This window comes from Notolepis coatsorum (genome assembly GCF_963971535.1).
Source record: "Notolepis coatsorum genome assembly, chromosome: 3".
Lineage (NCBI taxonomy): Eukaryota > Metazoa > Chordata > Actinopteri > Aulopiformes > Paralepididae > Notolepis > Notolepis coatsorum.
This window is the reverse complement of record NC_140167.1, coordinates 87,348,299-87,375,978: the sequence shown is the minus strand read 5'-3', so window position 1 is coordinate 87,375,978 and position 27,680 is coordinate 87,348,299. Positions and strand designations below refer to the sequence as shown.

General features: G+C 42.5%; 2 protein-coding genes across 5 annotated transcripts in view; both read right to left on the bottom strand.

The window, feature by feature from the left end:
- The window catches only part of cdc34a (cell division cycle 34 homolog a), a 38,855-nt gene extending 32,529 nt beyond the window's left edge, over nucleotides 1-6,326 (bottom strand). The window contains exon 1 of the mRNA XM_084310162.1: nucleotides 5,723-6,326. Within this exon, the coding sequence (XP_084166288.1) occupies nucleotides 5,723-5,908 (186 nt within the window). The 5' untranslated portion in view covers nucleotides 5,909-6,326. The remainder of the gene's footprint in view (nucleotides 1-5,722) is intronic.
- A 780-nt stretch (nucleotides 6,327-7,106) lies between these two features.
- ap3d1 (adaptor related protein complex 3 subunit delta 1) overlaps nucleotides 7,107-27,680 on the bottom strand; it is an 87,155-nt gene continuing 66,581 nt past the window's right edge. For 3 of the 4 annotated variants that reach the window (XM_084309480.1, XM_084309481.1, XM_084309483.1), the window contains 10 exons: nucleotides 27,467-27,520; nucleotides 25,048-25,155; nucleotides 24,253-24,411; nucleotides 23,596-23,643; nucleotides 22,483-22,672; nucleotides 18,668-18,756; nucleotides 18,117-18,202; nucleotides 17,110-17,231; nucleotides 16,452-16,531; nucleotides 7,107-10,965 (listed from right to left, as the gene is read on the bottom strand). In XM_084309480.1, coding sequence (XP_084165606.1) covers nucleotides 10,870-10,965; nucleotides 16,452-16,531; nucleotides 17,110-17,231; nucleotides 18,117-18,202; nucleotides 18,668-18,756; nucleotides 22,483-22,672; nucleotides 23,596-23,643; nucleotides 24,253-24,411; nucleotides 25,048-25,155; nucleotides 27,467-27,520 — 1,032 coding nt within the window. In that variant the 3' untranslated portion in view covers nucleotides 7,107-10,869. The remainder of the gene's footprint in view (nucleotides 10,966-16,451; nucleotides 16,532-17,109; nucleotides 17,232-18,116; nucleotides 18,203-18,667; nucleotides 18,757-22,482; nucleotides 22,673-23,595; nucleotides 23,644-24,252; nucleotides 24,412-25,047; nucleotides 25,156-27,466; nucleotides 27,521-27,680) is intronic. The other variant, XM_084309482.1, reaches the window with a different exon arrangement.

The following is a 27,680-nucleotide window of genomic DNA, read 5'->3' as shown; positions in this document are numbered from 1 at the left end:
TTTTGTGTTACAAATTGTGCTCACCGATATGAACATAGGCCTCTTTACTTACTTAAAAAAAGGAAACATCAAGAAATATGTTTATGGTATTAATTCCACCATGCCATGCGTGTTTTTATTTTATAATGCTCATGAGTCATGATTATTGCTGAAGTCTGAGTCATACAATACTCACTGGCTTTCATAACAGAGTAACTTGTCTTGCTCAAGACTTGTTTATTAGTTTTAATGAGAGCACTATCTCTCTCAACCAAAGCAATGCAGGTAACATTAGATGGCAACAGAACCATTTTGATTGACAGTCGATTCTGCCAATTACGTCACACCGCTTGCACCCGCCTCTGCTGTTCTTACCAATCGGCAAGCGCTTATTCGTTTTTTACTTCCGGGAAGTCCGCCATTGATTTTCACTAGAGATCAACAACAAAGCTAATAACGCTAGCTCCCCGCCGGCCACGAGTAGACTACCAGCTCCCTGCAGGAGTACTAAACGAGGCATAATGATTTTACTGCAACGAATGTTATAATAAAAGCTTTTCTATACATTTGTCTGATTAACAGATTGCAGAATGGGTACAATTCATTACGGGCTCTCAGAGCAAAGGAAGGAAGTGAGAGATATGAATGAGTAATGCTTGCTAATATGGTCGGGTAAATACGCTGATGTTATTGAACGTGTAACTATATAGCGTTAATGCCACAAAACGAATGCCTTTGTTAATCATAAGTAGGGATGCCCCGATCGATCGGCCACCGATCGTTATCGGCCGATACTCAGTATAAATATGCAATCTGTGAATTCCGATAATGAGTCATATTCGCCGATAGCGGAAACCGATCAAGCGAAGGTCTCACTCGCTGTCTGTCTCAGACACACACGACCTGCAAACTGCCGCTGCTCCTCCTCCCTAGCCCCGCCCGCCCAGTGTAGTTTGTAAACACTGAGGACTGAAAGGAGGCTCCCCTGCTCGAGTCTGTAGTGCATTCGACCTGAGCTAACGTTAGCTACCTAGCTATCGTTACTGTTTAAACAAAATTACCCAGTCAACTATTCACGTTTAGTAGGCATTGTCTAACGGTATTTAGCCGGCTAGCTACTGATAGCTCCTGATATCAACAAATGATCCAGAAAGTCTAGTAGTCCATGTTCATACCTCCTTTAGCTTGCGTTAGCTGACGTTAGTTCTCTGTTCAAAACGAAATGTCCCATTGAACTAAAGTTCTGTCTTAACGTCATCTAGCCGGCTAGCAGTAGCTACAGATAGCTCTTGATATCAATGTCTTATAACATTGATTCAATGCATATTGGAGCTGAGGGCTTGCTGAATGTGAAATGACCAAATAACCGTAACGTTACCAATAGGGTCCAGCTGCAGCGCCGGAGAACCCTTTTTGGAGCTGGAGGCTACTAGAGTACACAGACAGTGGAGCTGTTTGCAGATAGCGAGCATTTTTACTTGTTGCGTGGTGGCGATGTCTCGCAGATAATACAAGTACAAGTCTAATTATATAATATATATATTTTATAAAAAAAAAAAAAAAATTATATAAAATATTTTTTAATTTCTTTTTAATCAAAAACAATCGGTATCGGATCGGTATCGGCCGATATGGCTCACGACGATCGGTGATCGGTATCTGTGGCAAAAAACGTGATCGGGGCATCCCTAATCATAAGTAGTAATTTTGATGCAGTAGCTTGTGTGGGCAGGTCGCTTGACTGAAACTTTTTTCAAAGTTTGAATGTGGACCAGACACAAATTGACGGATATTTATCGGCCACTGCCATCGGCACATTTGAGCTTATCGGCCGATAGGCCGATGGCAGTCAACAAGGCACTTAGTCAACAAGGCACTTATCGGCCGATACGGATACCCGACCGATATATCGGTGCACCCCTAGTCTAAAATCTACCAAGGGCACTGTAGGTTTGACCAGTAGCGTTGCACAACAGCAGGGCTGCGGGCATATGGCAGACCTCCGGGGTTCAGTTCACAATCATGTTTACTACTCTAGTAACATTAAAGCTGAATATAAGTCAATAACAAAATAAAACTTATTTTCTAAACTTTTGCCTGGAGCAAAATATTATATAATCTTGCGTGACTAATACTCATTTAGAGAAAACACCTGAGTCACTCAACTTGGCTACCTGTTCCGACGCCATTATTGGCCCAGCTCTGTTGAACAGGCCCCTGGAGCGTGTTTGGTTAACCTGTTCAGAGTAGGGAGGGTCGCTTCATTGAGGATACGACGAACTAGTCGGTTGGAGACAGAGCAGGGAACAATGACTCACAGCCAAGCTGTGCATTCCTGGCCCAACAATGGAATCTCGTACACAGCACCCACACCACTGAGCAGTGGATATGCTAGCTAGCTAGCCAGCCAGGGCCCTGTTCAGAAGCTAAGAGAAGACTAGACGCAAACAACAGGCTTGTCTAGAACTGGAATCCTAACTTCACAAAAACTGAGCCGATACATGCCTCAAAAACAGAGCACGGTTATAACAAGCTGCTAACCAGAGAACCACAGTGCCTTCATTCATTAGAGCCTTTCGTTCATAACGCAATTATCCTGTTACATGGAAAGACTTCCACAAACACTGGGTCTAAAAAAGTTATATTTAAAAAATGAATTATAAAATACTGTAGAGTATTGTAGGATATGGTGTTCAATCTGACTGTCATTTTTGTTTGAGAACCTTCATACAAAAACAAACCCTCTTTAAAAAATACCCTGACCTAGCCTATATATACACATGGCTTGTTTATCACACTGTAAAAGGGGAATTTTACCATCTGTATGAAAAAAAGTCTAATTATCATCAAGAGTTTCAATAAAACAAGTTTCTAGAACAAACATGAAGCAGAATAGACAAGGGTTGATTGTCTTTGATGACAAATAAACGCATGGACTTGTGAATTCAGAGACTGGAATGGACAACAATAAATTGATTTGATACACTAATGACATTTTAACATGGTGGAATCCACAGAGTGGTTTGTAAGGTAGGCCAGACTACACTTTTCCAGCTGTGTCCATCTATGGTAATGCATTATGACGTGTACGTCTTTGTTGATAAGGAACACATTTAAGTGTATAGCTCACCGTCAAAAGGAACTACACACACGATATGCATTTCATATGCACAGGCTACTGTACAACATGACTATATAACGTTAAACTGCTAGGTCTAATCTTGTTGCTCCGAGTAAAGGTGGATACAAACAAGCAAGACCGTGCAGCCCCAGTGCATTTGATTAGCCGTGATTAACACAAAGGAAACAGCTGAGTTGGAGGAGTTTTCTTAATCAGAAGAACAGCGCTGGTGGCAGTTCTGCAGACAGTTTCATAGAGGGGCAACAAAGTAACAGTTTCATAGAGGGGCAACAAAGTAACATTGTGTCAAATGTACCAGAGGGGCAACAAAGTAACAGTGTGTCAAATGTAACCATAGAGGGGCAACAAAGTAACAGTGTGTCAAATGTAACCATAGAGAGGCAACAAAGTAACTGTGTCAAATGTAACCATAGAGGGGCAACAAAGTAACAGTGTGTCAAATGTAATCATAGAGGGGCAACAAAGTAACAGTTTCATAGAGGGGCAACAAAGTAACAGTGTGTCAAATGTAACCAGAGGGGCAACAAAGTAACAGTGTGTCAAATGTAACCAGAGGGGCAACAAAGTAACACCGTGTCAAATGTAATCCATGTGCGTGTTGTAACATTGAGTGAAATGTAACCATGTGTGTTGTAACATTGTGTGAAATGTAACCATGTGCGTGTTGTAACATTGTGTGAAATGTAACCATGTGCTTGTTGTAACATTGAGTGAAATGTAACCATGCGTGTGTTGTAACATTGTGTGAAATGTAACCATGTGCCAGGGTTTCCGTTAGAAAAAATTGTTGCCGGTCTCCGTGACCTGCAAGATTTCAATCTACCGGACAAATGAGATTAATTCCGGTCATAGTTTATTTAGCTTTAAAACAATTGATAGGCAGGCTATATAAAGAATGTCATCCTCAAGGCATGTAGATTTATAATATTATTACTTAAAACTAGGCTACTTTTGCGTATACAGTCATTAATATATTCCAAATAAAATAAGTCCCTCGATACTCCGTGCTGCTGCTGACTTGAAATAAAATAGACCGTGTCTGTGGACAGTCTGTCCGACACTAAACAGCAGTCTGTTATAATCACATTTTTATGAGCTAACGAATTCCGTTATATTGGACATTTGTATTAATTATATCAAGCGAAGAACTGAGAAAGCAGAGAGACGGCAACATTATCGTGGTTTGCGTGACGACTCTCTCCACCTCGCAACGACTTATTTGCAAAGAGTATGGCGCTGCAGGGCAGCTGTTCAGCTGTTATTGGCTCTTTTCTGGGAACCGCACAACAGCGCCCCCCACCCAACATTGGCTGAAAATGGCTGAATTGGAGTACTGCTGGAATATTGCATTGTACTGCTGGTACTGCGGCTCTACAGCTTCAGAAAAGTCCGCACAACCAGCACTAAGCTCTCGCCGACAACGTCGTTGTCATTATTAGAAGCAACGAGGAAACAAATGTAATGATCGTTTCGTTCATCGCATAGGCTATTTAATTTTAGCCTATTTTAATACAATTCAAATAATCAAATTGTGCTTAGACTCAGGGAATTATTTTCACCGGACATTAAGACCGGAGAGATCAAATATGTCGGACTTAAACAGATTTTGCCGGTAAAATACCGGTAATTACCGGCTAACGGAAACGCTGCCATGTGCGTGTTGTAACATTGTGTGAAATGTAACCATGTGCGTGTTGTAACATTGTGTGAAATGTAACCATGTGCTTGTTGTAACATTGTGTGAAATGTAACCATGTGCTTGTTGTAACATTGTGTGAAATGTAACCATGTGCGTGTTGTAACATTGTGTGAAATGTAACCATGTGCGAAATGTAACATTGTGTGAAATGTAACCATGCGCTTGTTGTAACATTGTGTGAAATGTAACCATGTGCTTGTTGTAACATTGTGTGAAATGTAACCATGTGCTTGTTGTAACAGTGTGTGAAATGTAACCATGTGCTTGTTGTAACATTGTGTGAAATGTAACCGTGTGTGTTGTAACATTGTGTGAAATGTAACCATGTGCTTGTTGTAACATTGTGTGAAATGTAACCATGTGCGTGTTGTAACATTGTGTGAAATGTAACCATGTGTGTGTTGTAACATTGTGTGAAATGTAACCATGTGCTTGTTGTAACATTGTGTGAAATGTAACCATGTGCGTGTTGTAACATTGTGTGAAATGTAACCATGTGCGTGTTGTCAGTAACGCTACTCGGTAGGTAGCTAGGCTAACGTTAGCTGCAGTGGCTCTGGACAGGACGACCTCCCTGACGAAGTGTTTTTCAACAACAACACATTCTTGGCAAACCAACGTCGCAACAACGTCGTAACAGTAACGCTAGCTAGTTACATTCAAACCGAACAGAGGACGCCAGGACGGCGAAAAGTTGAACAAAGAGAGGTAGCTCATCATAGTGGGAAACGCTGTTCAACCAGACAAGAGAAGAACATTAACACATACTCGTTATGACTTGTTGTTCTTAATTAATAAACTGCTGGGTCGACGTTCATAAGACGTATTCAACAACGGCAAATCACAACATCCTGTCTTAATTTAAAGAGGACAATTTGTTAGCTATAGAACGAGCGACTCACCTTAAAATAACCACCTTCGTAGTGTGTGTTCGGGGGTCCGAATATCGCCACTTCCCAGTTGTACATGTCGGACTCGTCCACTAAAGTGATCTTGAAGCCTTCCACCGGCTCGTCTTGGAGAGACTTCATCTCGAGCATCAGGGCTTTCTGTGAGCTGGCTACATGGTGGTGTCCATGCTGGGCCATATTCCACGACGATCCGTAGAAATTATAAACCAGCAGCACTCCTCGCTCGGCGACACAAAGGGACTAAAAAGCTAAAGCTCGGTGGAACAAGAAATAACAAAGAAGTCACGTCGACTGGTTCACGTTACCCGACTCTAGTATCCTCGACTGGACTTTATTATGACCGCACAGAGGAGTTTCTTCGCAGTCTCCTCTATTGTGATCGCAGCAGCAGGAGCCCCGGTGTTAGTAATGTACCCCCTGAGGGCTTCTGGTATCGCTAGCCCGTCCCCTCGACGTGTTGCTGCTGCTATTCGACCGCTGGTAGACAAGGCACCAGTCTAGAGACCATAGAGAGCGACCTTTGCGTAGAAAGAAAATAGTTAGCCTACATGTGAAAATGATTCCTTCTCTGGCTTCTCCTCCACACACTGTAGGCTACTCTACAAAACTCTGACTGATCTAGAAACTGCTAGAACAGCACACAGGTCCCTGGAGTCTTCTTCTTGCTTCTAAGCAAAGCTTTCTGGGAGTTGGAGTTTCGAAAACAAGAAAATAAATCCCTAGTATTTTCCCGACTCATTGGCCACATAATGATAATCACCTGCTAGTTGATTAACATGTTTGATTGAAAATTTTATTAACAGATTGCAGAATGGGTACAATACAGTACGGCTCAATACACACAATTGTTAAGGGGATGCAGACCAGAGAAAGACTTTAGTCTTGTTTACATCAGGGTCCCCCATTTTCAATTCATCATAACATAATGACATACAGGTAGGGTGACCAGATGCAAAAAGTCCAAAAGCAGGACAACAGTAAGATTTTGGTGGGACAAAGTGGGACAGATAATGTAAAAATTTGTATTAGAATAACTGGTCTTCACCGAATAGATAAAGGTTAAATCAAAATAAATACAAATTAAATACAGAATTATATCTCTCCACATTCATCTTGGCACTGGCAGCCGGCTTGTTACCACCTAACATCCGTTTTAAATATTCAAACTTTTAGACACATTTTTTTTTTTGGGACATTCGGTCAAATGGTGAGACAGTACAACCAAAAGGGGGACACCTGGTCACCCTACATACAGGTAGACAGTACTGCTACATCTACATCTGTTGTCTTCCGACAAAGATGTGCGTGATGATAGCAAAGTCTATACTTCTCACATCATCATTCAAGCACACGTAAACACACAGCACACATTCAGTTCTCATCATGTGGAAGTTTATTGGTTCACCGTAACACACACAAAAAAAAAGACTACAGCCGCTTCTTACAGCCTTTATTTCAACTCGGGTAGACTCATCTTTCTTTAAAGGGAATGTAGACAGCAAACAACTTTATGTTGTCTTGCTCGTAGTCCCCTTTAAAACATTATATTACATCTTACAGCTGGAGAATCGAGTATGAAGGAAGTAGACAGGACCTTCAAAAAACAGAGCAATATGAGAGTATATTTCAGTCACAAGCCAAACTCGGTATGATAAACCACTACAATTGAACAGAGAATTAAGACAGTGGGTTGCTTCTCAGAACTGCATCACGTGATTTTCCCCCACTCAATTAATTAGGAGCCCCTTCCTCTTGTTGTCAGGCGTCCCCCTTCCTTCCCCAAATTTAAATAATTTAAAACATTCAAAGATAGCTTTTTATAATTGTCTGAACTTAAGAATAGATACAAAAAAAATAATACAATACCCTCAAAACTGTAGAATGATGTAATCAACTTTCACTTCTTAAAAAAAAAAAAGCTACAAAAGGAATGACAGTCTTGTTTGTGTGCGAGTATGTCCTGGGCAGGGGGGGGGGGGGGGGATACAAAACAAAAGTATACATTCCTAATCATGCAAGATACAAATTCTAATGAAATATTCTGCACAGAAAAATGTAAATTAGTTCAATGTATGATTAGGAGTCATTTCTCAGTTTAATTCGTATCAGTCAAAGCATTTTCAGGAACAGGGGAGGTATACATGTACATCATTTTCTATTGACATTCCTGAATGACAGCTGATCAACTTTGTACACAAACTCTACTACTGGACAGAAGACACTCATGGAATGGTTGACCAGACCTTACGGTCATAGACGTCATCATTATTATCTACAGTTGCAGACATGAATATATGAAGGGGCTTATCTGGGTTATACAAAAAAAAAATGCTACAGTCAGTTTTTATCTTGCTACTACTAAGTCGTGTTGGACCAGTCAGTGACTTGAGACATTAACGACAGACACTAAACAGCAAGTTTAAGTACCTCCGAAGATGCTCTGGTACCTCTGAGCAAGTGATAAAAAGAGGGCCATTTCTAAAATGGCTGTTCAGGTTCATTATAATTTGTCAATGCACAAATGAGTGGCAAGGCAGTTCTGAGAGAGGAAAGAAGACTGGGCTCAACTCGGCACGTGTCGTCTGCTATGTGTGTGCGCATGGTGACGCGTTGAACTACTACGATGCCAAAGTGTTAAGTGGCACAAGCGCAAAAGCTTTAGGTGACCCGACGAGACAGATGGACAAGATTCCATTCTGCTGCTGACCAGAGCAGTTGCTTTCTCAGGGTGGGGAGGACTGGAAAACCACCAGGACTAACACTGATCACAAAAAGAACCAGGTACCACCGACCACAGCAAAAATGACAGTATTAATAGTCTTCTATTCCCAAAGGTAATCCTAAGTGATCCTTCTGCTTACAAACGCAATACCTTCAACAACTTGATATGCAGACTTGCAGGGATAAAGCTGAGTGTTTAGCTGAAGTCAATGACAGCTGGCCTTCATTTACCACAAGCTAGTCAAGTGTAAAGAGACAGAACAATTCATATAAATTAGGGGCAGGTTGCTGTAGTACAGATTATTCTGTCAACCCTTGCAGGGTGACATGCCCTGGGCGACAGGCCTACAACACCTCAGCAGCTCAGCGATAATAATATTATCCTTCAGCATAATCGCAGCAATAAATCACAACATACGTTGTAGAAGTATATTATCTCAACCATGGTTGTGATGGGAGGCTAAGAACAGATTTCCTCCAACCCGACAGCAGACTTGTCATTCTGGGAAAAAGCTACTCGATGATGATGCACTGTACGTGATATAAGCTGGTAGAACTACTCTCCCTCCTACTTTGATCTGTAGTAAGAGTTCCCACGGATACTTCTTTAGTCTCCCGTCCCAGTTCTCTCTGGGCGAGGCGATGCACTGGCTTCAGGCGTTTTAATTCTAGGAGGGATTGATATGTTGCAAGGTTGGGGTCAAACTGCAGCTTAGCACAGTTGGAGAGGAGAGCGGAAACACCAGGGAGGGGGAGGTGGGGCCTCTGCACTGGAGCAGAGCAGAGCCGAGCTGGGGCACAGAGCAGAAACACCAGGGAGGGGGAGGTGGGGCCTCTGTAGGGTTGGGCACCGAGAACCGGTTCTAATAGGAACCGGTTCCTAACTTCCGGTTCTGGAATTCGATTCTTAATTTAGATTCCAAAACACTTTTTTTTATTTTTTTTTTTTACTTTGTTAATTAATACCCTAGTTACAGTACAGCAACCAAATTAAACTGTATCAAGTCAACTGACAATGTGAATAGTATGAAAAAAATGTAAGATTTTTGAAGAAAAAAAAATGTCTCCTGCGAAATAAGCTGTGACCCGTTTTGACCTGCACATCAAAGAATCGGAATCGAGAATCGTTTAGAACAGGAATCGATATGGAGAATCGGAATCGGAATCGTTCAAATCCAAACGATTCCCAACCCTAGGCCTCTGCACTGGAGCAGAGCGGAGCTCATCTACAATTCACCCGTAGCACGACAAGTAGCCTCCTAAACATGGATACGGTGAAACAAACATGAGCAAATTTGCTCTGTGCCTTCAGTCAGATCCTGTGCATTATGGTTTGGCAAGGAGCGCCATCACTAGTTTCAACCTTCAGCTTTCTACAGAGCTCCATTTCAAACTCTTAAAGACTATTTACAATGCAGTTGGTCTTCTCTCCAGGTACCAGGTCAGCGGTAGGCGAGCAGTTTAGTGTCCATATGTTTTTCCAGTCTGAGGAACTGTCAGTCACACGATCTCCAGGACGACACAGGAGAGCGGTAAACACGCACGTGCACACACGCACACATACACACACACACGCACACACTGATATTTAGTAACAAATGCAACACAGGGTAAGAGAAAGGCGTAGACGGGTTTCAGACACACACAAAAAAAAATCAACAAAAACAAGCAACAAACAAAACAAAACAAAAAAAAAACTCAAAACAGTAAAAACACAATTCAACCAACATCAACAACAATAAAGTCCAGTTGTCAGATTACATTACATGATCATCACAGACTGTAATGCCAATAGAGTGGAGTGGCAGAGAGGAATGAGGAGGAGGAGGAGGAGCGATGGACACCAGCGTTTAGAAACAGGAGCTCAGTATAGGGGAGGAGGGGGAAGAGGTGGGCGGGGGGGAAGAGAGGGCTGAAACCAGGAAGTGGCGAGTGAAAATTAAAAGTGAACAAAGAGGAGTGAGTGTGTATACAGTGAGTCTGTAAAACATCATCAAGTGTCAAGAGCCTACAGCTCAGAGTGCAGAAGAAGAGAGCGAGCCTACAGCTCGGAGTGCAGAAGAAGAGAGCGAGCCTACAGCTCAGAGTGCAGAAGAAGAGAGCGAGCCTACAGCTCGGAGTGCAGAAGAAGAGAGCGAGCCTACAGCTCAGAGTGCAGAAGAAGAGAGCGAGCCTACAGCTCGGAGTGCAGAAGAAGAGAGCGAGCCTACAGCTCGGAGTGCAGAAGAAGAGTGTAGGGTGGAGGACAGGGAAAGAGGAAGGAAGAAGAATGGAAGGAAGAAACTGAGGACTAATAAATAGGGTGATACTGGGAGGTGCCAGCCAAAGTGTTTCGCAATATGATTATGAGTGTTTCAGTGAGGGGAGGGGGTGGAGGCGCAGGGTGGGTGGGGGCACCCGGGGGCTGTCGGACACAATCAGCATTGAGAGAAGGTCTGCTTGATCTCATCCAGCACGTTCCCCAGCAGCGACGGCTCATCGCACTTAGCGTCGATGGACACGGTCTGATCAGCCTGGGAGAGAGAGAGACACACAGACAGAGACAGGGGCCAGAGAGTCAAGGTTACAATGAGCAAACGGCTGCATTTCGTCTTCTACCATATGGTAGGGGAATGGGCATGCCGGACCTTTTCTGGAGGGGTGGACGGTATAAACGGTATACGGTATATACGGTATGAATTTGCGCTACGGTATCGATTTTGACTACCGTAATTTTCGGACTTTTCCCCCCATTTTTCGACCCTGCGGCTTATATAACGGTGCGGCTAATCTATGGATTTTTACAGCTAACTGGGCGCGCTCCCTCAGCTCTGTGACCGTCAGATCAGACTCGTAAATCTGCTGCAGCAGTGCACGCCTTGCCCCTCCTCCTCCGCCTCACATAACCACGTCAACAAACCCTTATGGCAAGAGTCGAGTGCATGAGCAGCTCAGAGCTCCTCTTTCAACATAACTGAAGCATTAAACAAAATGACCCAGTCGACTATTCACTTTAGTTTAATACATGAGGCATTGTCTAATGTTATCTAGCTGGCTAGCTACTGATAGCTCCTGATATCAACGTCTGATATCATCAGTTTGGCATTTGATTTCGCAGGTGCTGGCTAGCGTTGGCTAACTAGCTATCGTTCCGTGAGCTAACGTTAGTACCTACCTAGTGTTGGCTAACTAGCTAACGTTCCGTGAGCTAACGTTAGTACCTACCTAGCGTTGGCTAACTAGCTATCGTTCCGTGAGCTAACGTTAGTACCTACCTAGTGTTGGCTAACTAGCTATCGTTCCGTGAGCTAACGTTAGTACCTACCTAGTGTTGGCTAACTAGCTATCGTTCCGTGAGCTAACGTTAGTACCTACCTAGTGTTGGCTAACTAGCTATCGTTCCGTGAGCTAACATTAGTACCTACCTAGTGTTGGCTAACTAGCTATCGTTCCGTGAGCTAACGTTCGTCGTTAGTACCTACCTAGTGTTGGCTAACTAGCTATCGTTCCGTGAGCTAACGTTAGTACCTAGCTACCGTTACTGTTTAAACAAAAATGTTAATAAATGGGAGCTTCCTCAAACAGCCATCTCTTTGCCGACAATCCCCTCTGTGCACGAACCCTTACATATGGTAATTAAACATTAAAACACCTGCGGCTTATAGTCCAGTGAGGCTTATATATGTACACATCATTCAATTTAGCTGCTGCGGCTTATATTCAGGTGTGCCTTATAGTCCGAAAATTACTTTCATACCTTGTGACAGGTAGACTAGAGCAGCTAGTCACAGCAGTAGCAATGACGTTAGCGTTACTTGACGATTCACTCGACGTTTGCAGTGGTCGTTGCATAGTGTTTAATTGTACTGAGTTTTTCTCCACTTGCTCACGGACCTTGCCATATAGTTTGAGTATTTCAATTTGGCTAAGGAGGCTGAGAGGAGACTTGCTTTAGCGCAGCAACGGGCTAATGTTAGCCGCTAAGCTAACGTTATTGTATTTAATGAAAAAAGTGTTTTTCAGAGATGGAAGTAACTTAAGAGGTTTTGCATTTTTCTATTGCAGTTTTGCACAATAAATGTTCTTAAAATACCTCTGTACTATGTGAAATATGTCCTAGTAATACAAGAGTACAGTAATAGCTGCCAGTGTTTTACCCCTTCAGAAGCATTTATATAGACATTTTAAGATAAATGAATATACTGTGATATATACCGTTACCGTCTATGCTTCAAATTATACCGTGATATAAATTTTAGACCATACTGTCCAGCCCTGACTCATATTAATATCCCCATAGGCCTATTTAAATAGTCTACTACTGAGATTAATCTGTATGGAGGGCGACTTCTTCTTATGGTTCATTTCACTTATCTTTCCCTTCCCATGTCTTATATTTAATGTCAGTTCTTGTAACTCCAAGATGATGGAAAAAGTAATTTGTTGTCATGTACCGTGCCTTTCAAAATCAATAAATCTATGATAATCACTTTAATAATAAAAAGAAGATTTGCATGCATGCCTGTGCCTATAAAGAACAAAGAAATACAAAGTATTGTATTGCCCCCCAACCAAAAAAAATAAATGTTTAATGAATTTATCATTTAAAGAATTTCGGCAGGTCCAAAATGAATGGTGTTTACATGTTGCATGCATGTATCCCCTCCCTACTTCCCATTTCCCCACGTGGAATGCACCTGATTGGATAAATTACATGCTGCTGCTCTACTGCAACATCTAGTGGCTGAATGTTATCTATACTATAGCACCTTTAATGAATTAATCTGTAAATACCAAGGAAGAGGTGTCTACATTAGTTCTTTAGTTTGGACTTCGTTTTGCCTGCACCCGTGTTTGATGGCTTTGGATGTGCAAACACAATACCTGAAGGTCATTCAACTAAGACTAAAATGTAAATAAGGAAAGCATCTCAGGGCTGCTCACATGTGTTTTTATTTAAATAAACATCTGGTCCTGTGTGATCATCACCACAGACCATTGGACCTGTATATGGAATAAGGCTTCTTGGACAGACTGGCTTAAGCACAGTATCAGCTTTGGCCGTATATGTCAGAGACCTACTTTATAAATATACCTACTTTATGAATGTAGGTTGATGATCTTAATATCTGGTAGCCTTTTGGACATGCTCACTAGTCAAGAGAACTGAAGGCTGATCAATAAACATCTAGTAAGGATGGGGGAAACGATACGGTGATATACTGATATTATATCGATACATGGATGCCAAGGATCGATATTAAAAAATTAAAAAATTAAATTTTAATAATAAAATAGAAAAAAAAATGGCTTGACAATCCTATTTCGCTGCAATACAATTATTGGAGTGAGGTGAACTGACTGAAAGTATCTTATTAGATAAAACAGATAATAAAAGGTAATCACAATATCTCTATATTACAGTATTGTGATTCTAGTATCGTAGTGATTCCCACCCCTATCATCTAGCAAGATTTAGTTCAGCCAGGAAGTGTGGCAGAGGCAATGGGCCTCATTCACAAAGCAATATAAGAACAGATTTCCTCTTTTGAATTGAACACCACAGATACCATAAATTCTTCTATGAAAGAGAGACATCGAGAGGTTTTGTATCAGATTTTTATCATCAATTACTAACGTCCTCGTATGGAATCCTCCCCCTAGACTCAGTCTGGAGGAGGGATATACCAGACCTGGAAATACATTTTGATTGGCAAGAAGCCTGGGCAAACGTTCGACTTGCGTCACGTAACCCGGACCATCAACAAATTAATCTTAACTATATTCATAGGACATACCTGACTCCTATAAGATTGAACAGAATGGGACTTAAACAAGACTCCAGATGCTCCTTATGTACAAATGGGGATGAGGGTACATTTATGCACATGTACTGGGATTGCCCACCAGTTAAGATATTCTGGAAAGAAGTGTCCCAGCAATTATCAAATTTCTTAATTCTGAATATACCTGTACACCCCTCTGTATTGCTGTTGAATGATGTTTTTGAGTTTGCAGTCCCTATACAGCTAAAGAGATTAGTTTTATCTGGTATCACAGCGGCTAAAAAGCTGATAGCATCACGATGGTTTCAACCGGAAAAAATTTGTCGGAAGGTTTGGATTCTTACATATCTCGATGTGATTTATCTAGAAATATCTACAGCAAGAATTTTAGGTGTCAGTGAATCCAAAATTGCAATGTGGTTAGAAGTGGTGGAGAGAATAAAAGCTAGCATATGAATTGTAGTGCCTGGTTAGGAGCGAATGATAATGGATGGATTATCCAAGTGGGGGTCCGGGGGGGGGGGGGGGGGGGGGCGGAGCGAGCGAGAGCATAATGTGTGTAGGGTATTAGATAGCAAGTATTAGGTGTATATCTCGTATAATACATTTATTTAAATGGTGATTTCATTGGATGTGTACTGTTAATTAATGCTTGTATATCTAATTTTATGTTGTTATGTTTATGTTTAAAAAAAAGAACAGATTTCCTCTTATTTGGTTCTTAACTAGCATTTTTTCTTATTTTGATCTTACCTGGGATTCAGCAATGTTTTCTTATTTTTGCTTTTCTCTTAGGCAAGACCACATTTTAAAAGTGGTCCAGAGCACTCTTACCCAAATAAGAAACAGGCTTTAAAAATACGACTTAAAAAACCCAGAACTTATTGCGTGCGCTCTGCTAGTTAGATCGATCCATTGAACAGGAAGCGATTTGCGACCGATCTCAAAATGAGATTAGATTAAAACGTATTGTTATTATACAGCACAAGTACAATATACCATCCAACCAGAGTGGATAAATAAATGCTCCAGAAATAAATATGCGTAAAAATGTCAAGCAGCCTCAGCGCGCGAGCACACACGCACATACTGTATACGTGCTAAATTAATCGTTCCAGAAAAGTAGGCTTCTATTATTCGAATGACTTGTTTTATTGGGTATCATAGTAGTAAGTCCTACTGTAGAACATGACATATTAGCATGACATCTCATTTATTAATGCCAATACTGAATGACTGCGCAATTGGCTCTTGACAAGTGTAAACTATGGATTAGTCGGTCACAGTCAACATCGGACCCTTTAGCTCAACTGGTTAGTGTAGCTGCCTGTGGATCCTATGGTCACAGGTTCAAATCTCTCGGTTACACAATATTTTTTTAAATTTCATTCATTTGCATTTTTTTTTTTTCTGGAGCATTTAGCTATCCACTCTGGTTGGATGGTGTATTGTACTTGTGCTGTATAATGACAACACATTTTGATCTAATCTCATTTTGAGATCAGTCGCAAATCGCTTCCTGTTGAATGGATCAGCATGGTCTGCTGTTTTGCACACCGCCCTCGCCTCTTTGCACACACCTCATTTGCCTTATAAGGAACTGGCGGGGCGTGTCTGTACGCAAATGTATTGAGCGAGAGCGCGCATTTCAGTTTAAGAATGAGTGGGATTCATCATTCAACACACCTGGGTAAGAACAGATTAGGACGTTAAGAACGGCTTAATGAATGCAGCGGTGGCTTTTCTTATTTTTCTCTTAACAGACAGTTAAGAAAAAATATAAGAAAAATATATAAGAGAGTATTGGTGAATGAGGCCCAATATTATTTTGTATACATAAGATGTCCTCAAAAGCATATTCTACTGCTGTAAATATTAAGAATCGCATGCATATGTGATTTGATCTGTGAATACAAATACACATATAAACTAAATAAGACTCGTGCACATCTCGTTGGACCCCGGCTGGAGGTGCAGGTCAGCGCAAGAGATATGTATAAAGCTAAAAGAAGAAAACCTTCAAACGAAGGGACCACACACTCCTCAGGACTGATTTAGCTTTTTATTTGTTTGGTGCACAACGCGCTTCGCTTCCGCTTAGCACCTGAGGAAGCGGAAGCTAAACGCGTTGTGCAGTTGTGTGTGTGTGTGTGTGTGTGTGTGTGTGTGTGTGTGTGTGTGTGTGTGTGTGTGTGTGTGTGTGTGTGTGCATGCGTAGAGGCTGGGTGACTCACAGTTTTGACCAGCAGACAGACATGGTGGCCTTGGATTGACCTGCTGTACATGGAGGCACAGGAATCGATCCTCTCCACAACTGAGGAACCACACACACACCAAAGAACACAAGTTCGTTTTTTTTTTTTTTGTATCTACTTTTTCTCCCATTTTTCTCCCATCCCAATTTCCTATCGTCCAATTCTACCCTCCCCTGTCTCGAACACTGTTAGGCCATGCCTCCCACAAGCCGGCTGCAATGTGGACGAAGCCTTACATCACGTGTCCCCTCCGGTACTCGAGGAGGCAGCCGTCGCATCTTTTCACCTGCACAGCGCAATCTCTCAGCGTCGGGGGTCTGCGTTTGGAGGGCACGCCTCCCCCGTCGCTTCCTGATTCTACTGCGCAGGCGCACCAACCGACCTGTAGGAGTCGCTGTCCACAATGTCCGATCCCCACCCATCAGCTTCCCACCCCTAACACTGCCAATTGTATTAGTATGAACGACCAGCCAAGCTGATGGCAATGCGGAGAGCTGGGCTCGAACCCAGCGTCTCCTGCATTGGTGGTGAGCGCCTTGCCCACTGCACCACCTAGCCGCCCTAACAACACAAGTTAGTTTAATGTTTTATTAGCAACATTCTTTTTGAAACAGGTTAATTCATCAGAGCAGTGTACCAGAGAAGTGATGGTGGAAGCAGATCCTGGCCAGTAGATGGTGGAAGGGCATGTTGACTCCTTCCAACTTGACTGCGCTCCCCTTCAGGTCCCCCGACTCCAGCAGCTTCGCAAACGCATCACTGGCCCAACGACAACAGCAGCATCAGCATGCAATAACCATCATAATTCATCACCACGCAATATAATATTGTAGTTATAAACCCCCCCCCCCCCCGACTTCAGACGGCAAAGGACAAAATCTTATGTCCAGTTGCTAAAAACATAATGTTACTGGACTTGATAATCACTGTTACCACTCATCATGCACTTTATTATTTAAAATATTCTGTTATGTACAGTGTTATATGTGTTATGTGTTCATGTATGTATATATTGTACTACGGTCTGTGGGAGCTCCCCTGAAATTTCGTTGTATACTGTGCAATGACAATTAAAAATCTATTCTATTCTATTCTACCAAGTGCAAGTGTGTCATTATTGGTATTGTAAGCTTGTTTTGTATATATTCATAGGCATGTCTGACTTACTGACCAGGCATATTGTAAGCTTGTTTTATCTTGTTTACCACTGTTATATATTATGTATATATTCATAGGCCTGACTGACCAGGCATGTTGGCCAAATGTGGGCGCACAAAAGGTCTCGCGAGCCCCAGGTTCATATGTAGATGAATTGCATCATCTCACTCATTTCAATTGAAATATGTGCCCATGCAAGCATGATTTTAGTTGAAAAGTGCATACCGTTTTAAGTATAGAGGTCCAAATTTAGTCAGATTACCTTTATCAAAAGGCCCTAGAAATTAGTATTCCAGGGCTAATCTTTCAAACATGTTCTTCCCGGGGTAGCATGCCCCTGGTGCCCCTCATCCGCATGTCTGTGTCTGATCTCGATGCATTGTGTGGAAAGGTCAAGTGTTAACCATTAGGTTGGCAAGATCAGGTGACCCACTGACCTGTAACAGTGTTAACCATTAGGTTGGCAAGGTCAGGTGACCCACTGACCTGTAACAGGGAGTGGTGATCAGATACGAGGTGCAGGTAAAGTGCAGTTTGAAGTCCAGTTTCTCATGAGTGGAGGAGTCTTCATTCTGGAGGGAACACAACACAACGCAAGGTGACCAGATGACCAGATGAGATAAAAGCAGCAGAACAACCACAGAGGAGGAAGAAGATGGCAAGATGAGAGATAAGAGCAACAGAACGCTACCACAGAGGAGGAAGAAGCATAGAACTCTGTTTATGAAGTTATATTTGGGACAGCCCATGTATTTGCAGTTGTAAAGTCAATCCCCATCACTTGGGAGTGTGAATGTGATAGATCACGAGAAAGTACTCAACCTCTACAGTCTTTAACTATGAATATACAACATTCTAACTAACTATCTTTAGATGATAGTTTGAAAATATTGTTCCTCTGGAAACTTCAAACAGAGTTACACGGTTCTTCGTCTGATGTATTCAATTATCAAGAGGGGGAAAGCCCTGGGCTTAAAACATGACTCTCCGATGACGTGTGTGATGTTGTGCGTTTGTTTGTGTTCCTTCCTGCAGACCTTGACTATGAAGGTGAGGGTTCCCTTCAGTTTCTGAGGCATCACGATGCTCTGCATGGTGAAGACGAAGCGGGCCTCGTTTGACACCCCTGATGGTACAAGAGACAGTTAGTTAGACTCAATACAACCTGATGGTACAAGAGACAGTTAGTTAGACTCAATACAACCTGATGGTACAAGAGACAGTTAGTTAGACTCAATACAACCTGATGGTACAAGAGACAGTTAGTTAGACTCAATACAACACCTCTGATGGTACAAGAGACAGTAAACACAAGCATACGTCTCCAAGCTTCCATATCCATGTTCATCACTTCTGAAACATCCAGCAAAGCCTTAATTTAGAACAATATTTGCATTAATAAGGCAATCCCTGACTGCGGTGTCCACCGTTGAAACACTGTAACCCCATGACTTACAGTTATAACTGTGGTGTGATGACATAACTGTCAAATCATTGAAACACTGTAGTTATTTACTGGACGGAAGATTTATTCTCAATCTGGAATTTATTGACACCATCTGAGGCATTGATGACATTGGCTTAAAGTAAATCTGTACCTTGAGTTATGATGTTTTCTAATAAATGTCCTTCTAAAAGTCTTCTACAGCATTATGTGAATATTCCTAAACTGTAGAAGGTCAAATACATTTCAGATTGTATCTTTAAATATGATCAGTTTCTACCCACAGGCCATCGGGCTTGTGAATGCCAGCTCCCCCACCTAGCCCCCCCCCCCCCCCCCCCCCCCGTGATCCCTCCCCCACCTAGCCCCCCCCCCCCCCCCCCCCCCCGTGATCCCCCCACCTCTCTTTTGCTTTAGTGCCAGGCAGACACTCTGACCTGACCCGACTGCTGCTGTGACCTCACTGTCACCCTTCCCCCGAACTATGAATCACTAAAGACACTTTCTAACTGCTGCTGTGACCCATTGTCACCTCCATATTTTATAGGGGTGGAACGGTTCACAAAATCGATGGTTCGGTTCGTATCACAGTTTTAGGTTTACGGTTTGGTTCGGTATACGTTGTTTTTTATTTAAAAAAAATGTAACACTCGAAAAAGACCATACATCAACATAAGATATATAGCCTAAAAATAATCCAACTTTTCAGTTATTCTCAAGGACGTAGTCATGCAAAAACTGAAAGAATGAGGCCATTTGACATCAGGCAGATTATTTTGACTGACGGTTAGAGCTAGGAGAGATTTTGGTACAGCAAGAGGGGAGGCATTGCTGATTTAAACATGCTTCTCATTTATTTGGTAAAAAAAAAGGTTTACCTTTAATAATGTTTGGCACACAAAGACCGAACTGACTGAAAAATATAGGCAACATTTGTCAAAGTATTAACTCGTCAATATACCCCCCTTCCCCACTAATCGAACTGGTGTCATAGAGTCACTTCTCTGTGAGCGTTTCCACGGTTAGCTTGCGGCTAACATTAGTTAGCTTGCGGCTAAAGTTAGTTAGCTCGTAGCCAACGTAACGTTATATAACCGAACAATACACACATGGCCCGAATGCGTACCGTTCGGTACAACCTCCACGGTTCGGGGCATGTGTGTATTGTTCGGTACACGGTTCGAATGCGTACCGTTCCACCCCTAATATTTTATATTGTAAACACTGAATCGGAACGTGCAATGTTACTCACTGTGCCTTATACCCTTTTAGCCTGTTCCCCCCCCACAGGGTCATTACCGACCCCTTTTGACATTATGATCATATAGGCATATTTTTATGAATGGTGAAAATAATTTGCTATTTTAAAATCAACCGTTTTTCAAGTATTAACATCACTACTATGTCACAAAAGCATGTAGAATGTAAAACGTTAGGTTGGCAATAGGTTAGCAATAGGTTAAAAGTGTCCTTATATCGTTTTAAGTTTTCTATTTGTGATCGTCTATCCGACCCGGAACCGGAAATGGACATTTTGAACCATGGGAATTGTAGTTTTTTTGCGGCCATTTTGTAGAGGACAGTCATAGCTGTCGGCCAGCGTTGGAATTTTTCCAAACTACATTTCCCTTCAAGTTCTATGGGGGTTCAAAGTTCAGAGTTGAATTATGAATATGTCAATAACTGTTATTATTATTTTTTTTTTTTATTGATCTTTTTTCCCCCTCCATTTTCCTCCGATTTTTCTCCCATCCCAATGTTAGTCGTATGCCAATTCCCAGTCCCTTCCTGGTCGCTGCGCACTTACCCCCCACAGTCAGATCATCTGGGAGAGTGGAGGCTACCACGTGCTTCCTCCGACACACGTCCAGCCAATCACCGCTTCTTTTCACCTGGCAGCGCGGATTCTCATCGAGAGGGCGTAGCGTGTGGGAGGACCACACTATCCCCCTCAAGTCCTATCCGCGCTTAGCAGGCGCCCCGACCGAACTGTAGGAGTCGCTGTTTACAACGACCCGGACCCACCCCGCCAGCTTCTCCCACCCTCTAATACAGCCAATTGTATCAGTGCAGACGGCCAGCCAAGCTGGTGACAACCCCGGAGCTCCGGGGTTGGTGACGAACGCAATCTCCGCTCGGCCACCTAACCGCCTCAACTGTTATTATTCTTGATAATAAGTAGGGATGCTCGATATTGGCTTTTTTACCGATACCGATATTCCGATATTGTCCAACTCTTTATTTCCGATACCGATATCAACCGATACCGATATATGCAGGGTTTCCCACCCCAAAAAACGGAATAATTTCAGGTAACTAATCATTTCACTGGATATATATATAACAAATATTGTTATTGTTTTTTTCTTTTTTTAAACCGACACCGATATTTTCCGATATCACATTTTACTGCCGATATCGGCCGATAATATCGGTCGGCCGATAATATCGGACATCCCTAATAATAAGCCACAAAACGTAACGATTTGACAAATATTGAAACGCAGTTAGTTTCTCCTCCCTATTGTTAGCATATAGGAACAACTAGATCTGAAATTAGTTTCAAAATGGTTGCACTATGAGAAAAATAAAAAAGTACAGTCGATTACAGTAGATATTATTATCTGTTATTATGCATGCCTGGTGATACTAAATCCAAATTGAACTCGGGCATTTGAAAGATACTATATGTATATATATATAAATGTGTGAATTGGCTATAATAAGGTAATGTATAAGCATATATTCTATAATAATATTTCAAATTGCATTGGTCCGGATGGGAGAATTCAGTACTGTATATACAGAACCTTCGGTTTTATCATCTTCCCTTTATTAATTTCCTTAGATCTTTTGTACACATGATCTCAAGAGGGTACTGAACTGAACGTACTTTTTTAAGTCTGGTCATTATTATCATGGTGTTATTCACTGTCAAAGATGAAAAGAAAAATCATAATTCATATTTTCCTTTGTTTCATCACAATTTAAGCAAGCCTAGTAATAGACACAATATTTCTGACACTGAGAATACATTCACTGAGGTCCATAGATGTACCTAGATACCAAGAATATGCAAATAGCCCTTGTAGAAGTGGAGCAATATTCCATTTACCTAGGTATACATTTTATGCAGATTTTCACCTGGGGTGGAACAGGCTTTAAAAGAAAATAAATGTGTACCTTATTTTTTAGCACTCGCTTGTATTTAAATTGTATATATTTTTTGTTAAGTATTGTGTGGTTTTTTGTGAAGGGCGGACTAGCAAAGTAAGATTTTCATTGTAAGGCAAACTGTCTGTTTAACTACTGCACATGACAATAAACAAACTGTCTGTTTAACTACTGCACATGACAATAAACAATGTTGAATGATGAATGATAAACGATGTGTGCCTGCTCACTGACCCGGGGGCAGCTGGAAGGGCACAGTGAGGCCGTCGTGTGCTCCTGCCCCGTCTGGCCGCTGCAGTTTGGAGTTGAGAGAGTCCAGGACGTTGAACTCCATGGATTTGAGAAAACCGTCACCCTTGTTCTCAAATATAACAGACACCACCACCTGGCTGCCATCCTGAAGGTTACCCTGGATGTCACACACCTGGAGAGAGAAAAGATACCATGTACTGTATGCGTTCACATGTACGTCAACATTTTATTTATGACTTTTCTGCTCCATTTGACAGGACAGTGAGTGACAGGAAAGCAGAGAGAGAGAAGAAATTACATGCAACAAAGATCTTGGGTGGGTTTCTAACCTACAGCGTTGGCATGACACGGTCGGCACCTTAGTGAGGTGATCAACCAGTACGGCCAACTTTCTTTATGTATTAACGGAGAGAGCGGAATTAAGTATCACCAAAATAGGGTCACGTGTTCACAAAAGGCATGCAAAAATCACAGCAAATCCATCCAATCACGCAAAAAAAAAACCAAACACAACTGTTTATTAGCTGATGCACGAGAGAAAGACATTCTCAGAAGGTACAAGAGGATTAATGGCCTACAGAAAACAAATCAACATTTCCCACAACATCTGGTTAGCGGTCCGTCTCTGAGGCCATTCTCTCGAAGAGCAAAAAAGAAGCCACAGCAGCAAGTCTAGGAGAGAGAATGAATTGACCCATCTCAAGCCCCGCCCTCTAACCCTGATCCTCCAATCACAACTGTTTGCTTTCCTCGGACAGCAACAGTCGTGAGATTGGAGGATCAAGAAAAGAGGGCGGGGCTCGAGATAGGTCAATAATGTCCCGTCACCGATGGACAGAACCTTGGCCAGTACCTGATCAGCATCCTCCACCATCTTCATCAGTGTGGGAGGAGGAAGAGAGCATGTTATTCATGTATGTATTCATCTAGCGCTCCTGCTGCTGCGGTCTCTATCAACCTAAACATACATGTCAGTGTCCCACAACAGCTTCAAGTGACCATGCAGGTGTTGGGGGAAAAGGTGGATGTTACCGTCACCGGAATAGGAACAAGACATTTTCTATCCCACGAGCTTCCCCAGGTAAATACACTCACCATCTTGATATAGGAGTTCTCGGCCAGTAGGCAGTAATTGGACATGGGCTGAAACGAAAGAAGGGCTCTGGTCAGATCTTGCATGTTGCACAGAATGTTAAATAGGTGACCGGAGCTGCTCTGCCTTAACTGATGCTTAACATAAAACATAAAATAGCACAATACTCTCAACAAACACCAACGGGTCATTCGTTGTTTTCGCAGATCACTATGAATACATTTCAGTGAGCTGATGACTAATTCATTGCACAACACTAACGGGGGTCGGGTCATGAGTTTGTATTCTACCTGCCCTTTTGGATTATTTTGGTTCTTGAAGTGGCATCTTTATAGCTTCATCTTAACATTGAAGTGAACAGGCACTTCCACATCCATACCCACTGCACCACACTTGGCCAATATGGTGGCAAAGTGAATAAGACAAATTGGATGAACTTCTCCTGAATGACCTTCGATATAGAATCAAGAATTAAAATACACGGATGACATAAGGACGCTGCAATGCTTTAGGAATTTATGTTTTGTTCCTGGACTATAGGGTGAAGGTTCCCCATCAATGCTGTCCTGGGGTCAGTTTTTAAAATCGACCAACTAACGGTTTAAGGTTTGGATATGACTGGGCGTCCTCCCTCTCAGCGTGCCTGAACCCCCACTGACCGGTAAAGGCTCTTCCTCTTCCACGGTGCCATTCTGCACAGACTCCTCTCCGCCCGTGTCGCTGTGGTGATGGTGGTGGTGGTGGTGTTTCTTCTTCTTTTTCTTGTCTTTTTCCTCCTTCTCCTTTTTCTGCTTCTTCTTCTTGTGCTTGGAGGACTTCTGACCACACACACAAGGCCAGATAGGGGAAATGAAAGCAGTGGATTCATTAGTAAACAGGCAGCTCCAATATCAGCGAAAGACTTGACGGATAAGGGTCGACGTGCTTATAATGTGCATTTCCTGGAACAGAAAGAGGCTGGCGGCACAGGAAAATGTGCTTTCTTACTAGTATCAATAATCAGCAACATTAACAAAAGTTCAACTTTTTAAATAGTGCCAGATAAATGGCCAGCAATTATCGAATAACAGATATTTGGTCGTTATTAATATTATCGATATGTGGTGTTGCCAGACATCCTGCTGTGCAGGTACTTTATTGTATCTTTTATATTGTTTATCTCCTCTGTTTGGAGTCAGTTGCGTCATGTCTCTATGTATGTGTCTGTGGGTGTAGGCCCAAGACAAATTTCCCAGCTGATGGGACAATAAAGTGACTCTCGACTTGATATCACTGGAAATACCGATAGAGAGAGCCTCACTACCACTAGCTCGTCTGTGGTCCACTATTCAGAGACACCGACTGAGTAGCAACTGTGAATAAAGCCACATCCTATCAGGCCAAACTCTCTGAAACCACGATCCCTAGTAGCAAACGGGCGACATGGTAATTCACACCAGCAGCCGGTGACTCACAGTCTCCTCCGTCTCCGTGTCTTTGGGTTCATCGGGCTCCGAGTCTGGTGCCACGCCAGACGCAGCCTGGGGGAGGACGGGGTCCGCCGACGCTACTGCTGCTGCTTCCTGTTCTCACACACACGCACACGCACACGTTTAGAAAGCCCTGAGCCTGCACAGAGAATACACATACTGTTATTTCCCACTAAGTAGTAGGTAGAAATGAGGGTTAGTGAGTTCATCCAGTCATTCATAAACAAAAACTAACAAAAGAAAAGGTTGATTCGTGGGAGCTATTCCCTAGGGAGATATAGCCTCGGTGATGTGCTCTACCTCAGCTTGATTCTACGCTGCGGTGGTTGGCGTGACAAGGGGGAAAAGAAAGGCATGTTGAAGCGAATCCCGTGAATTTGCGCTTCTTAGGTTAGAGAGGTACGTTTCTCCTCAGGGGCCTCGGTGCTCATCTGATGAACTGGTCTTTCTCAACAGTCCATATCTGCAGAATAGCTTCTGTGTGTGATGATGATGAGGCAGTGAAACTGCTACGCCAAAAGGTCAACAACACACACAACCAGGACTTGACATTAACACCCGCCAAATGCGGGCTAGAATTCGGCAGTGGCGTGTAACTCAGTCACTCTTACCAGCCACTTTGGAGGGTAGACGTGCAGCGTCACCGTTTTTAGAGTCTCTCTCTCTGTCTCTCTCTGTCTCTCTCTGTCTCTCTCTCTCTCTCTCTCTCAGAATGCAGTGAGTGCTTACTTGCGTCGTGTGTAATGAGAGTCTCTCTCAAGTAGCCAAACTTTACACTATAAAAATTAACTGGATATTTGGATAGTGCGTGTGTGTGTGTGTGTGTGAGATCTTTGGCTGGTGAAAATGCTGAGTGGCTAGTGACTTGGCTGGTGAGCCAAAAAGTTAATGTCAAGCCCTGCACACAACACTTGGGTCTAAGTGAAGTGAGAGATTATAGTGAGTCGGCTCGTCTATCTCTGTTCCAAGGTGAATGCAGTCTTTCATTCAGTCCTACCACCACCTGTCCTCTCAGCTCTGCGACAGCTGCTCTGTGTTCTACAGTAGAGCTCGAGGCTACAGCCAGCACATAGCAGAAATGGTTAAGCCAAGCACCAAACTAAAATTATCTCTCATCTTTATATTTTACGTAGACACACACACACACAGTCATGTAGTCATGGAACTATGGCATTTGGAACATGTGTAGCAATATAGCAGCAGCCTGCAGCAAGACAGGAACAACAGGACGTGAGTCAGATGAGTTTCAGGGAACCTCAGCTCTGCCATCACTACTAGCAAAGTGACGACGACGATAACAACAACAATAACAACAAAAACAACTACTGTGACCTCACCACACCGACACAACATCCAGCGAGCAGAACAAAAAAGCTGAGGAAGAAGAGAACCGCTAAAGACTGTGAAGCAGAGACACATTCATGCTGAGAGAAAAGAAAAAAGAAAGCTGGAGAATGACGGAGAGGGAGGGTTGTTAGGTGACCTGTGAAAAAGAGAGGAAGTGGTGTCAAAATGGGAGGAGAGCAGAAGGAGGACATGAAGAATGGCAGACAGAGAGCCTCTTAGGAGGGTGAGTGTGTGGTTGAAGTGCTGCAAGCCTACAGGCGACGTGAAACACGGTCATGAGAGGAGTCTCGTGGGGCCAAATGCGTTCGGGCCGTGAAATCTAGCTTCCGGTTTACAACTAACGTTACCGACAGGCACTATATCAAGGCTGATATTTGCATTTCAAAATGGTTATGCAGGGTTCCCACAGACTCACTTTTAAATGCTTTATTTATTATAGAAAAATATAAGCCAATATTTATGGCTTAAAACCAATTTCCGACAATTAGTTACACTTTAAATAAAAGAATATTTCTTGATTCAGAACAATTTTATCATGGATGAACAAAACTTTCAAAGTGAATGGTTGATTTGAATTTCAAGGACTTTTTAAGCACCTTGTTAAAAAATTTGCTGTTTTCAAGGAATTCCAGGCCTAGACTTTTTTTTGTAAAAGAATCAAGCACTTTAAGCACTTCAAGGACCTTGTGCGAACCCTGGTTATGTTAACCTGTCTTTGTATGTACTTCAGTTTATGACCTATGCAGCCGTTTCCATGGTATCGTTTCAGTTTGTCAACTTGATACGCTGTTAACTTAGCATCGTGCATGGCTAGGTACTAGGTAAACCAAGATGGCTGATGTTAGCTGGCTAGCTAACATTAGCTTCTCTATCAAATCAATCTCATTTGCGTTTCTAATTATAGTGGAACCGTTTTGGAAATGCACACGTGAGGTTGATTTAGTGACCATTTATAATGTTAATTGTAAACCAGAAGCTGATTAATTTCATGGCCGGAACAGATTTGCTATCACAGTATCTACATGGGAGAGGAGAGGATAGGAGAGAGGGACTCAACCTGGGGATTAGAGGGCACTGGAGCATTTGAGAGCCAGAAATCCAGATCCGAGGCCTAGAAAGGGAAGGAAGGGAGGGAGGGAGAAGGGAGGGGAGGTGGGGCAAACAGGTTCATCTTAGTACTGATGTACTCATCAGTAAATGAGAGTTCAAAATGAAAGTTCATCCGAGAGACTGAACCTCTCTCCCACTCTAATTTTTAACCAATCACACGA